The following is a 12,091-nucleotide window of genomic DNA, read 5'->3' as shown; positions in this document are numbered from 1 at the left end:
CTGTGTACTTGGCTTAACAATTTTTTTTGGATTACTCTATTTCACTATAATTTTTTTCCTTTGAAAATCCATGTCTTTTGTTTTATCAGTTTTAAATCAGTGAAAATCATTACTCTGAAAAAGGGTTCATATGTTGTATCAGACTGGCAAAAAGGTCCGTGACCCCTGTCTAGAAGACTTTGGAGGACAAAGATGAATTAGTTTGAAGCACAATTTAAGGTGGGAGCAAATGAGTCTATCTTATTCCTAAACTGAAGTTTTGGGAAAATAATACTTTATTTCCCTTAGTATTTTTTTTTAAATACCCCTCTGATTTCAGTCTTTTTGAAGTAAGTTGACTGGGGGTGGGGCAGTGCAGGCTGAGCAGATGGGAAGGTCCTGAACAGAGTCCCGACTGATGAGCTTTTTTTTTTTTTTGCAAAGGGTTAAAACTGAAGCCCAGTGTTCACATGCCTTTTGCAAGAGAAGGGTTCCATCCACACAGTGAGAAGAAAATAAGAAGTACCATCTTAGATTATATCACACTAATAATGTCATTACTGAGCAAATCTACTCACAGGTGTTGGCCGTGCCTTTGGGGATGGGGAGGTACGAGCCGGGGCTCCAAGGTCTGCCCTGATAATTCTTCTTGCATTTCCCACAGTCGGGGCCTGTAGTGTTGTGCTCACACTCACAAGACAATTTATTGTTGTCAAAGACACACACAGTGGCGTGAAGGTTACACTTGCACCTAGCAAAGAAGAGACAAGGGTGTCATTTCAAGTCAAGGTGTCATTTTAGCAGCCAATATGGCGCCATTCAACTACGCCTTTTAGTAATAGACATTTCCTCTACATTGTGGGTCGGGGGTGAGGGATCACACACTTTCTCAGATAGGCAGCACTTTCAAATTGGTTTCTACAGTTATTAACACCTTAGGGTCACAGGCTAAGATTTAAAACCCAAAGGGGCCTTAGAAATGATCTAGTCCAATCTCCTTGTTTTACAGTGCTAAAGGGATCTGCCCAAAGTCAAAGATAAACTAAGTGGTAGAATCAAGATTTGAACCTGTCTTTTTTTTTTTAATTCCAAAACCAACATCCTTTTCACTGCATCTGACTTAAAACATTTCTAAGTCTGCTCTTGCCTGCTTTAGGAGATACAAAGACATCATCTAGATACAGTAAACTCGATAGTCAGATTGTCCAGGATTATTCTGATGGTTTATTTTTAAAAATCAAATATAAATTAAATTGGGTGTTCAAACATTAATATGGATTAAAACAATAACACCAAATAGCATTCCAGGTTCTAGGGAGGAAACTGAGACCCCCAAATCATCTTTGCAGAAATATTACATTTCTCTGTGAGGTCTCAAACTCATACAATGGGCTTGGAATCTGACATCCTAGCCTGATAAAAAGGGGGCAAATACAGAGGACTAGAAATTCAGGGACTTCCCCTGAAATAAAATGCTTAGAATTCTGAAAAATCAAGACATAAGTGGTGAATAGATTTGGGAGTCTTAGCAAAGGTCCTGTCTTTTTTCCCATGAGCAAGCTGGTGATATATGAGCAGTAACAATGGAATATGCAATTCCCACAGAAATGTTACTATATCTAACATCTTTGACTCTAAAAATTGCAAAGGCCAACTTGCTATTTGTTGAGGCAGCAGGCCATAAATTGCACCTCACTGAGTGGTTGGCCAACTGTTTGGAAAGAAGAAAACCACATTTTACAGAATTATAGAGACTGGGGGTCAGGACAATGAGTATATGTATAGATGTGTGCATGGAAAAAAGGAAGATGCAGCTGCATCTTTGTATTTGTGAATACAGGTGCTCTTAGGGGAATAAAAATACCCAGGACTATTCAGGGCCAGAAACAAAAAAATGATTACTGAATTTTTTTAATTCATTTTTTCCTCTTTCTCATAGGAATCTAGGTCACTGTCAAATAGAAATTTGAGTTTCATATAGACAAAACTATGTGTTTTCCCCCATTCCCTTCCCAGTAGATGCCAAGGATTGAGAAAGAGCAGCATCTTTTTGTAATATGGCAATTCAGACTATCAAGAATTTGAGTGGATTTGTTGAATGACTCCCTTCCTGGGACCTGGCCAATTCAGAACACTGACCAATAACTACTCAGATGGAGCAGATACCCATGCTATTAATTTTACTAAGGCCTGAGGCACAGCTGCCTCAGGAAGGACCTTCAGTGGTGTCTACCCACTCATTGCTAACCTTGGGTAAAACTTAAACCATAACTTTCTTAAGGGTCTTCTGGAAGTCACCATACACTAGCTACATCCTGTCTACTGCTTGGAGATGAAACTCAACAGGCTGTAATGGTGACATTTAAATAATATTCACTCTGTTTAGAAATATAATCAACACTCTAAAAAAATAACATTTGCAAAAGTCATTTTTTAAACATGCCTGAAGGAGAGATTTTTCTTTCCCTGTGAATGTTATCCTTGCACCTAGCAAAGAGAGATATAACTAGACAGGGAAGGAGAGACAAAAAGAGAAACAGAGATAGAATATAGAGACAGAAACAAAGGAAGAGAAGGAAAAGGGGAGGAGAGATGAGAGAAGAAGAGAGTAACAGGGGAGGAAAGAAGAGGGAGACAGAGGAAGGGGAGATAGATAGATAGAGAGAGAGAGAGAGAGAGAGAGAGAGAGAGAGAGAGAGAGAGAGAGAGAGAGAGTCAGAGAGACCAAGATGGATGGTGAAAATGCAATGTTCAGGAGTAAATTATGTCTCAAATCTCTTATGATGCATGCAAGATTCCTCTCTAGCTACTCAATAATTTCCTTAATTTCCTATAAATCTCTTTCTTGGGAGTGGTTAGAATCACAGATTATAATTATTTAGCTTCCTATCTGAAATGAAATTCCCCAATTAGGAGAAAGCAGTTTAACCCCAAAGGATTTACTTGTGACCTGTTTGGAGACAAATGATACAAAACTAATGTACATAGAATTATGGATCTTCTAACTGCTAATGTTATTTCTACTTTGGTAAATGCTTAGAGGGGTCACCAGGATTGTTTTTTCGATCATTTGCATGGGTGAAGGAATTCCCATTCTTCCTACTCTTGCTACCCATCCTTCAAGACCTATTTCAATTTCCCCCTCCCTGCCCACTCTCAAGCTACTTAGAACTTGTGGATCATAAGCTTTAAAGTCTTTAACATCCTAGATTTAAAAGTCAGAAGTAACTAGAGCTCATTTATTCTAAAAGAGTCTAGACCTTTCATTCTAGATATTAGAATAATGAACCCAGGGTTGCTTCTGGTTTAAAACCTTAAAAATGCCCATCAATTAGGGAATGGCTAAACAAGTTATAGTACATGAATACTCTGGAATATAATTGTTCTATGAGAAATCATAAATGGTCAGACTCTAGAGAAGCATGGAATGAGTTACAGGATCTGATGCTGTGCAAAGGGAGCAGAACCAAGAGAACAAGGTACACATTAACAACAACTTGGGGAGATGATCAACCTTGATAGAAGCAGCTCCTCTCAGCAGTTCAGAGCTAGGACAACCCTATTAGACCAGTTATGAACAATGCTATCCCCATCCAGAGGAAGAAAAATAAAACAAAACAAAACAAAAAATTCAGAATCCAATGAACAGTTTATAAAAATTATCTCTTATGTATCTCTTCCCTTAATCCTAATTCCTCATACCAAAAATGACTAATCTGTAAATTATGTTTATCAAAAATATATATGTACAATATTAACCTGACTATTCACCACTGAGGGGAGGGGGATGGGAAGGGAGGGGAAGGAAATTTTGTAACTTAAAAATATACATATGTATAAGGATGAATGTTGAAAAAACTTTCATAACATGTATTTGGAAAAGTAAAATATTAAAAAAAAAACTTTTAAAAAAGGAAATATAACCATACTGAAGAAATTGTCATTTTTTTTTTAGAAATTATAATAGTACTTTGATTCTATGAATATTGATCCATATTGGGAAAGGTCTTATAGGGCAACTAGTCCAAATGCTTCATTTTAAAGATGAGGAAACTGAAATCTGAGAGATTAATTAATGTGACCAAGGCAGGTGTATGTGATAGATTCATCCAAGTCTCCTGACTCCAAATCTTCCACACCCTTCAGTTCCTGCAGCACTCATAATCACTGAGTCTCAGTCATTTGGCTTTTCATCAGAGATAAGGAAATGAAGGACCCAAGAACAAGAGGGGGAGGAAGGGCAGTATAAAATGTAAGATGTGGTCCAAGATTAATCCTACATTCCTCCTAATTCTAACAATGACTCTCAAGCAAATGTCTGCTGGGAACAACTCACACTGGCTCTTGAGAGCTGATTGTTAAATTTCCAGGGTGAGAATTTTTGCCTTAGAAATCAGCAAACACTACAAATAAGTTCACGATTTATTATCTAGCCTTGAGAAAGTTATCGATAGTGCTCGCCCCTGCGCAAGGATGACACGCAAATTTGTAAAGAGAAAGTGATAGGAAAAAATAATAATGCAGATTAAATTTAAATGGTTTCCTTTGGATATTTTGAGAGCTGGTTGTTAAGCATTTACCAGCACACTCCTGTTCTTAAGAAACCTTTACTGAAGCTTATAAAGTGAACCTTTTTTAGCCCCAACACTGTGATTCTAATCTGTCTCTGGCCTCCAAGAAAGAATATTTTGTTATTCAGTAGTGTCCAACTCTTGATTTGGAGTTTTCTTGGCAAAGAAAATGGATTGATTTTACCGATGAGGATCTGAGATAATCAGGGTTAAAGGACTTGTCCAGGATCACATAGTTTGTGAGGTCAGATTTGAGCTCAGAAACATGAGTCTCACTGACTCTGGAGCCAGCTCTCGATCCACTGCATCACAATGCAAGAAAGGGTATTAACTAACTACTCTTATTTCTATGCCACACTGATTATATTATCTATAATCACTTTTTTGGACACTTGCTCTCTGACAAGGCTATTGAATTGATGTGTAATGTGATTGAATGTGTGTGTGTGTGTGTGTGTGTGTGTGTGTGTGTGTGTCAGACAGAAAGAGACTACAGAGAAACAGATATGCACAGAGATCTCTAATCAGAGTGTAAGCTCCTTAAACATAGATGTTGGGACTTAGAATTCTTTCTATCCTGTACAAGTTCTAAGCACATAGTAAGTATGTGACATAAATAATGGAGCTGAATACTCCAAAGTCTCCTAGGGAAAATGAAACTTGCCCTTGAATTTTATGTACAAAAAGCTACCCAGTATGAAATACACAGTTTCTCCAAAGATGGGTGAGATGTAAGAAATCCAATTCAATTCAAATTTCTAGCTGCCTGACATCTGAAATTTGACCATTATGTAAAAAAAAAATGTTTGGATGCTCCTAAGGATAGCATAGGGACATAAAAAGGTTTACCAAAGAAAAAAAGAAGCACAAATCATTTATTGATTTCAGGTTCTTTATGTACAAATTGCATCTCAATGAATATTTAATTCAATTGGAAGGAATGCAGGAGTTTATATTTAGAACTAGATGGGATAGTCTAATATCCAGTTCAATTTTCATGTTTTACAGATGAGGGAACTGAGGCTCAGGAAGGTTGAGACTTGTCCCAAAAGAAACAATAAAGTATTTATTAGTTATGAAGTACAGGGGTTGCTAATGCAAAGATGGAAATAATCTCTCCACTCAAAGAGTTTCACACAGAGAGCAAGTGAGATTGGAACATAGGTACCATGACTCTATAGAGCACTCATACCACTGACCAATCTACAATCTGCCCAGCATTGTCCTGAGAATTAAAAAGGATACCAAGGGATCTTAGGATATGATCCCAACTTTCAGGAAACTTAAGCCACATTGGAGGAGGTAAACTGGACACATATGAAAAGAGTATAGCCTATTGATGACTTTTCCCACCTGAAGTCTCATTCCATTCTAATTTATCCTCCAGTGAACAGAGAAACAAGAAAGTGCAGTGACCTCCTCTCATCTTCTGGATGAAATATGAAAATCTTTGGCATTCAAAACCTTTCATAACCTAACCTCTCTCTCACCTTTCCTTAATCTTCTTATATGTCATTCTTTATCACATCTCTTTGCTCCTGGTCTTCTGGTTGATTCCTCAACAAGTTACTCTGGAGTTTTTCTCTGGCTATTCCTCATTCTTGGAATGCTCTCCTTCATCATCCCCATCTTCTGCCTTCCCTGACTTTTTCAAGTCCCAGCTAAAAATCCCAGGTTCTACACCCCATCCCCCTTAATTCTATTATCTTCTCTCTATCACAAGATCCTATTGATCTTTGGGGCAGTTAGGTGGTGCAACAGATAGAGCACCAGCTCTGGAGTCAGGAGTACCTGAGTTCAAGTGTGACCCCAGCCACTTAATAATTATCTAGCTATGTTACCTTGGGCAAATCACTTAGTTCCATTGCCTTGCAAAAAAGAGAGAGAGAGAGAGAGAGAGAGAGAGAGAGAGAGAGAGAGAGAGAGAGAGGAGTCACTAGACTCCCTTTAAAAACTAAATCTTGTAAATAGCTTGTTTGCATTTATTTGTTTGCTTATCATCTCTTTGATTAGATCTTAAGCTCCTTGAAAACAGGGGCTGTCTTCTGACTTTTTTATTCATGGCACTTAGCAAAGTGCCTTACACATAAATAAATGCTTACTGATTCATAGTCTAAGGTAAGACAAAACAAGACTAAATGCATAGATGAACTAAGAGATTTACAAGGAACCCTAAAAACCATTTAGACTATCTCATGGATTTTAATTAAGTAACTAATACTTAAGGAGGGGGTGTGACTTGTCAAAGGTCTCAAAGAAACAGGGCAAAGAATTGAACTCAAGTCCTCAGACTCCAAATATAGTACATTTTTTTCTGATATACTGAATTGTTAAAGGCAAGATGTGGTATGGGAAACCAGAATGAATTTTCAAGTTTTACTTCATAGAGGAAGAAGACATGAGATGGGTCTCGAGGATATGAATAGGGAAAAGAGTTGGGAAGTCTACTCAGAGTAGAATAGGTGAAACTGATGGTCATAGTGTATTAGGGGAGCCCAAGAAAAATGCTCACTTCTTCCCTTATAGCCCAAGAGTATAAAAACCAGAAAGATCTCAGTTTTAAGCTTGAAGATTGTCAACTTCATCTGGTTATCTTTATATATCAGAAAAACTCCCCCCAGTTAATTAAACTTTGGGGAATAGACGGGGTTGCTTGGGCACTAAACTAAAGTGTGATTTCTAGAGAAACTGCATCTGCTGACAAAGCCTGGCTTCCCAGTTGGCTTTCTCAATCATTGTGATGACTGCTGTGTTAGAGCTGAGCATGCGAAAGTGGACACCCAGGTTCTACAATATTGCTCTATATTTAGAAACATTCTCCTTTCATTTTCCGTAGTTCAGTTAATTGTCATCATCCTATTCTGATCACACATTGAAATCTTTTATTGAAAACATTCATTGGATGTCTACCCCCCATCCCCCTCCACTTTGTCCTGTAGAAGAGAATGGATTTTGCAATGCTAGAGGTTGCTCTAATTTCCTAGCATGGTAAAAACGGCTCTTATGTGGGTGGAGGGTGAATATGTTCAGAGCTGGTCCCTTGCCTTTGACAGGTTCATTCAGTCACAGATTATCATTTCCCCAGGTATTAAGGAAAGAAAATGCATTTTACAACTCTTGTCCTAGGACACTAAGTAGGCCTCAAATTAGGAATATCTGAATTCAAATTTGGCTTCAGATACTTACTAGTTAAGTCAAATCACTTAACCTCCCTTTTCCTTAGTTTTTTCAATTATAAAATAGGGTAATATTAGTAGAGTATTGTTGTGATAATTAAATGATACTACTTGCAAAGAGATCACCATGCATCCCTTTCCATTTGAGCTATATTCTTCACATCTATCCTGCCTCAAACCGTGGACAAGGACTTTTCTAGACCACTGCTATCTTCCTATATTAGAAGGCAAGTTCCTTAAGTCCAGGGACTATCTCATCACTTTTTATGTTTTTCATAGTATATGGTGCAGAGTGACTAATGTAAGCTTTTCATTTATTTATTCATTTATTTATTTCATTCACTTATTTATGCATGTGTGGTATAGAAGAAAGGATACTAAATTTGGAATCAGGTGAACAATGTTTGAGTTCTTTGTCTGATATTTCTTAACTGTATGATAATGGAAGCATCTCTTAGCCTTGGTTTCCCTGTTTGTAAAATGGGACTAATTATACCATGTCCCTAACGAGGCTATTGTGGGAAACAGTGGTTTCCCAACAGAGATTTTATTGGTAGAATGATTATCCTTATTCAGCAAGCTTTTTATAACAATAGAATGTTTGCATTTAGATATCATCTAGTCCAATTCTTCTGAAATATCCCTGAAGAGTGGCCATCTAAACTCTTCTCAAAAATTTAAAGTAATAGAGAATTCTCTTTCTTCCAAAGATAGTTTATTCTACTTTTGTACCACTCTTACTGTTAGATTTTCCTTATATTGAGGTATTAAAATACTGTGAATACCATTCACCTGTGATTTGGTTGGAGTGATTGTATTGATTCTTTTTTTTTTTTTGTTTAGGTTTTTGCAAGGCAAACGGGGTTAAGTGGCTTGCCCAAGGCCACATAGCTAGGTAATTATTACATGTCTGAGACCAGATTTGAACCCAGGTACTTCTGACTCCAGGACTGGTGCTTTATCCACTGCACCTAGCCGCCCCGTGTATTGATTCTTAATATGGAAACTTTCTCCATCAATACAGGTAAGTCATTAAGCATTTATTAAATGCTTGTATGTGCCAGAAATTGTGATAATGGTGGGGCTACAAAGAGGGGTAAAACAAACCAAAATAAAGCAAACTCATAGTCCCTGCTCTCAAGAAGAGTCTATTCTAATCAGAGAACAACATGTATGGTTAACTACGTATACTGACTCTTTTGTAACTTAAAATCATTTGATCAGAGCTCGTTGTCAATAAGAGATTCCCATTTTTTAGTCATGTCTTACTGATATTTTTTTGGCAAGGATATTGGAGTGATTTGTCATTTCTTGCTCTCACTCATTTGAAAGAAGAGGAAACTGAGGTAAACACGATTAAGTGATATAAACAGGATCGTACAGCTAGGAAGTGTCAGAGGTCAGATCTGAACTCAGAGAGCTAAATCTTCCTGACTCCAGGCCAGGTGTTTTTAGCCCAGAGCACTGAGAGATTAAATGATTTGCCCATAGCCCTAGACATTGAACCCAGGTTTCCCAACTCCAATATCAACCTTCTCTTCATGTTTCTATATTACCTTGTGTTGAATATCAAGGGCGGAGGGAGGAGGCACCAAATGCTGTATGAAGGGACTGTTCATATATACAGTCTCAAAAAATTATGAGATGTGGTACCATGATATGTCTATATGCTAGATCTGTTATGTGATATAGACCTCAATAAAGAGAATAAGTTCTTGCCTCTAATCCATATTGTATTCAGTGAGCAGCCACAACGAGTCAGTTTCAGACCAACACTAAACACTACCTTCTATATGTTCCTGAAGTTGTAATTTCTATCTGAAGGCAAAACAAGTAGTTAAAAACAAAAATAAAAAAACAATAGCCAGGACATGAGCATTCTGATTTCACATCCCACTCATTCCACCATCCATTACTGCCCCTCAGTTTTCTGACAGCTAAAGGGAATCACAAAGTTCTAGAAGTAGAAGGGACTTAAAAGTCATCTGGTTCAGCTTTTATTTGAAAGCATGAATCTTTCATATAATATTCTGGACAAAAGGCTGCATACTTTCTTTTTGAAGAGTCTGGTTGCCTAGACCTCACTACTAGGACAATGTAGTCTATTTGTCAACAGATTGAATTCATAAGAGATTCCCATGTTCTGGCAAAATCCACTTTCTATAACTTCCACCTAATGTTTCTAATTTTGTCCATTGGAATGAAGCAGACGAAGTTTACTTCCTCTCTATTTAAGAGTCTTTTAAATATTTGAAAATGTCCTCTCAGTTCTTTTAAGTCTTCCCTTTGCCAGACTAAAGAATTTGAGTCCCTTTAATGCTTCTTCTAAGACTAGACTTTGAATCCTATCAATATCCTTCTCAAGTTATATTCCAATTTCAGGTTATAGAGTATTAGACACAGAAAAGACCCGTAGGGCTATCAATCTCCTTCTTGACTCTTTTCTTTAAACTAAAAACATATTACTTATTCTGAATAGAGTTGTATTCTCCTCATCTGAAATCAATTGACATATATAAGGAAAAAAAACTTAAGTATCCTATAAATTGTTAATTTTGGTGGGAGTTTATATGTCATAGAAATTGGAAGACTGACCTTGGAGTTAGGAAAACCTGAAGATCAGTCCTTTTTTGAGTCCTATTATCAATTTAACCATGGTGTGTCATTTAATTTCTTAGTGTCCCAGGTAGCTCTGTAAGAAGCCGATAATCTTGGAAGTGAGGAGAAAGCTCAAATGGGGAGAAGGAGATTACAAAAATGGAATATACCTAAGTGGTTTCTTTCTTACATATTTACCATTTTGACTTTCCTTAAGGATGATTGACACAACCCTTGATCTTTTCAAGGCAGGAAAATGGAGAGCAGTGGCATTTTTTATGGTTATTTACTTTCATAAAACTGAAGTTTCCTTTTTTTTTTAGGTTTTTTGCAAGGCAAACGGGGTTAAGTGGCATGCCAAAGGCCACAGAGCTAGGTAATTATTAAGTGTCTGAGACTGGATTTGAACCCAGGTACTCCTGACTCCAGGGCCGGTGCTTTATCCACTGCGCCACCTAGCCACCCCTGAAGTTTCCTTTTAACATCTATTTACATTACAGATCCAATGATCTCTCTCTCTCTCTCTCTCTCTCTCTCTCTCTCTCTCTCTCTCTCTCTCTCTCTCTCTCTCTCTCTCTCTCCCAAGTTTTTGCAAGGCAATGGGGTTAAGTGACTTGCCCAGGGTCACACAGATAGGCAATTATTGTCTGAGGTTGGATTTGAACTCAGTACCTCCTGACACCAGGGCTGCTGCTCTATCCACTGCACCACCTAGCTCCCCTCAGATCCAATGATCTCTTGATCAAGAAATTTCTTTGTCCCAAAGAATGATGGAGTCTTGGAGATTTCTGGGTCTCCCTAAGCAATCCATCTAGATCAGGTATTCTGATGAACCTTAAATAAATGCTAAATATTTTCTAAAAAAGTTCACTGTAAAACCTAAAGTCTCTATGCAGAGAGATATTAGGGAATACTGATTCTTTCAAGAATTATTAAAAAATAGTTCTTCCCAATTTCCAAAGATTCCTGGGCATTTGGTAACAATGTTTTGTCCTTCATTTTTGAAGAAGATCATGACATCAGGGAGGTAATGCCATGACAAGCACGTGAACTGGATTTGGGTGAGGGGGGGTTCTGTGCAGTCGCCAACCTCACTTTCTCCTCCAGAGCCATCTGGGTCCAGTGGCCAAATATAAATAAGATGACTAGGGATGGCCCTGGAAGTGAGGCAATCAGGGTTAAGTGACTTGTTCAAGGTCACACAGCTAAGACATATGTGAGGTTGGATTCAAACTCCCATCTTGATTCCAAGACCAGTGCTCTATCCATTGTGCATTTGGTACAAAATGCAAAGAAGAGCATTCAGGATGAGGACAATAAGCTCAGTTGAGTCAACAGTATGATAGCACAGTTAGTAAGATTCTTTGAAACTGCATTCATAGAGGTAGAGCTTCCAGGAACATGGGGGTGATAGTTCTAAGGTATCATGTTCTGACCAGATCACATTGTTCAGTTCTAGGTGACCAAACTCCAGTTTATACTCACAAGCTTGGATGGGTCCATAGGAGACTGAAAGACCTTGAATTCATGCCTTATAAGAATTAACTGAAGGAATTGGAGATGTTTAACATGGAGAAGAGAAAACAGGAGGTTGTGGGAGGGGGCATGATGGTTTGCTCATATATTTGAAGGGCTGTTATGTGGAAGATGGATTAGACTTCTTTGGTCCCAGATGGCAGAACCATAAACAATATATGAAAGCTGCAGAAAGGTCCCTTCAGAACTGGTATAAGAAAAAGCTTCCTAATCATTTGATTCCTCAAAGTT

General features: G+C 37.8%; 1 protein-coding gene across 4 annotated transcripts in view; it reads right to left on the bottom strand.

Annotated features, from left to right (window-relative positions):
* NTNG1 (netrin G1) overlaps positions 1–12,091 on the bottom strand; it is a 460,778-nt gene that overhangs the window by 104,759 nt on the left and 343,928 nt on the right. For all 4 annotated transcript variants that reach the window (XM_074188305.1, XM_074188307.1, XM_074188304.1 and 1 more), the window contains exon 4: positions 558–730. In XM_074188305.1, the coding sequence (XP_074044406.1) occupies positions 558–730 (173 nt within the window). The remainder of the gene's footprint in view (positions 1–557; positions 731–12,091) is intronic.

Source organism: Macrotis lagotis, chromosome 5 (assembly GCF_037893015.1).
Source record: "Macrotis lagotis isolate mMagLag1 chromosome 5, bilby.v1.9.chrom.fasta, whole genome shotgun sequence".
Classification (NCBI taxonomy): Eukaryota; Metazoa; Chordata; class Mammalia; order Peramelemorphia; family Peramelidae; genus Macrotis; species Macrotis lagotis.
This window is presented reverse-complemented; position numbering and strand designations above follow the sequence as displayed.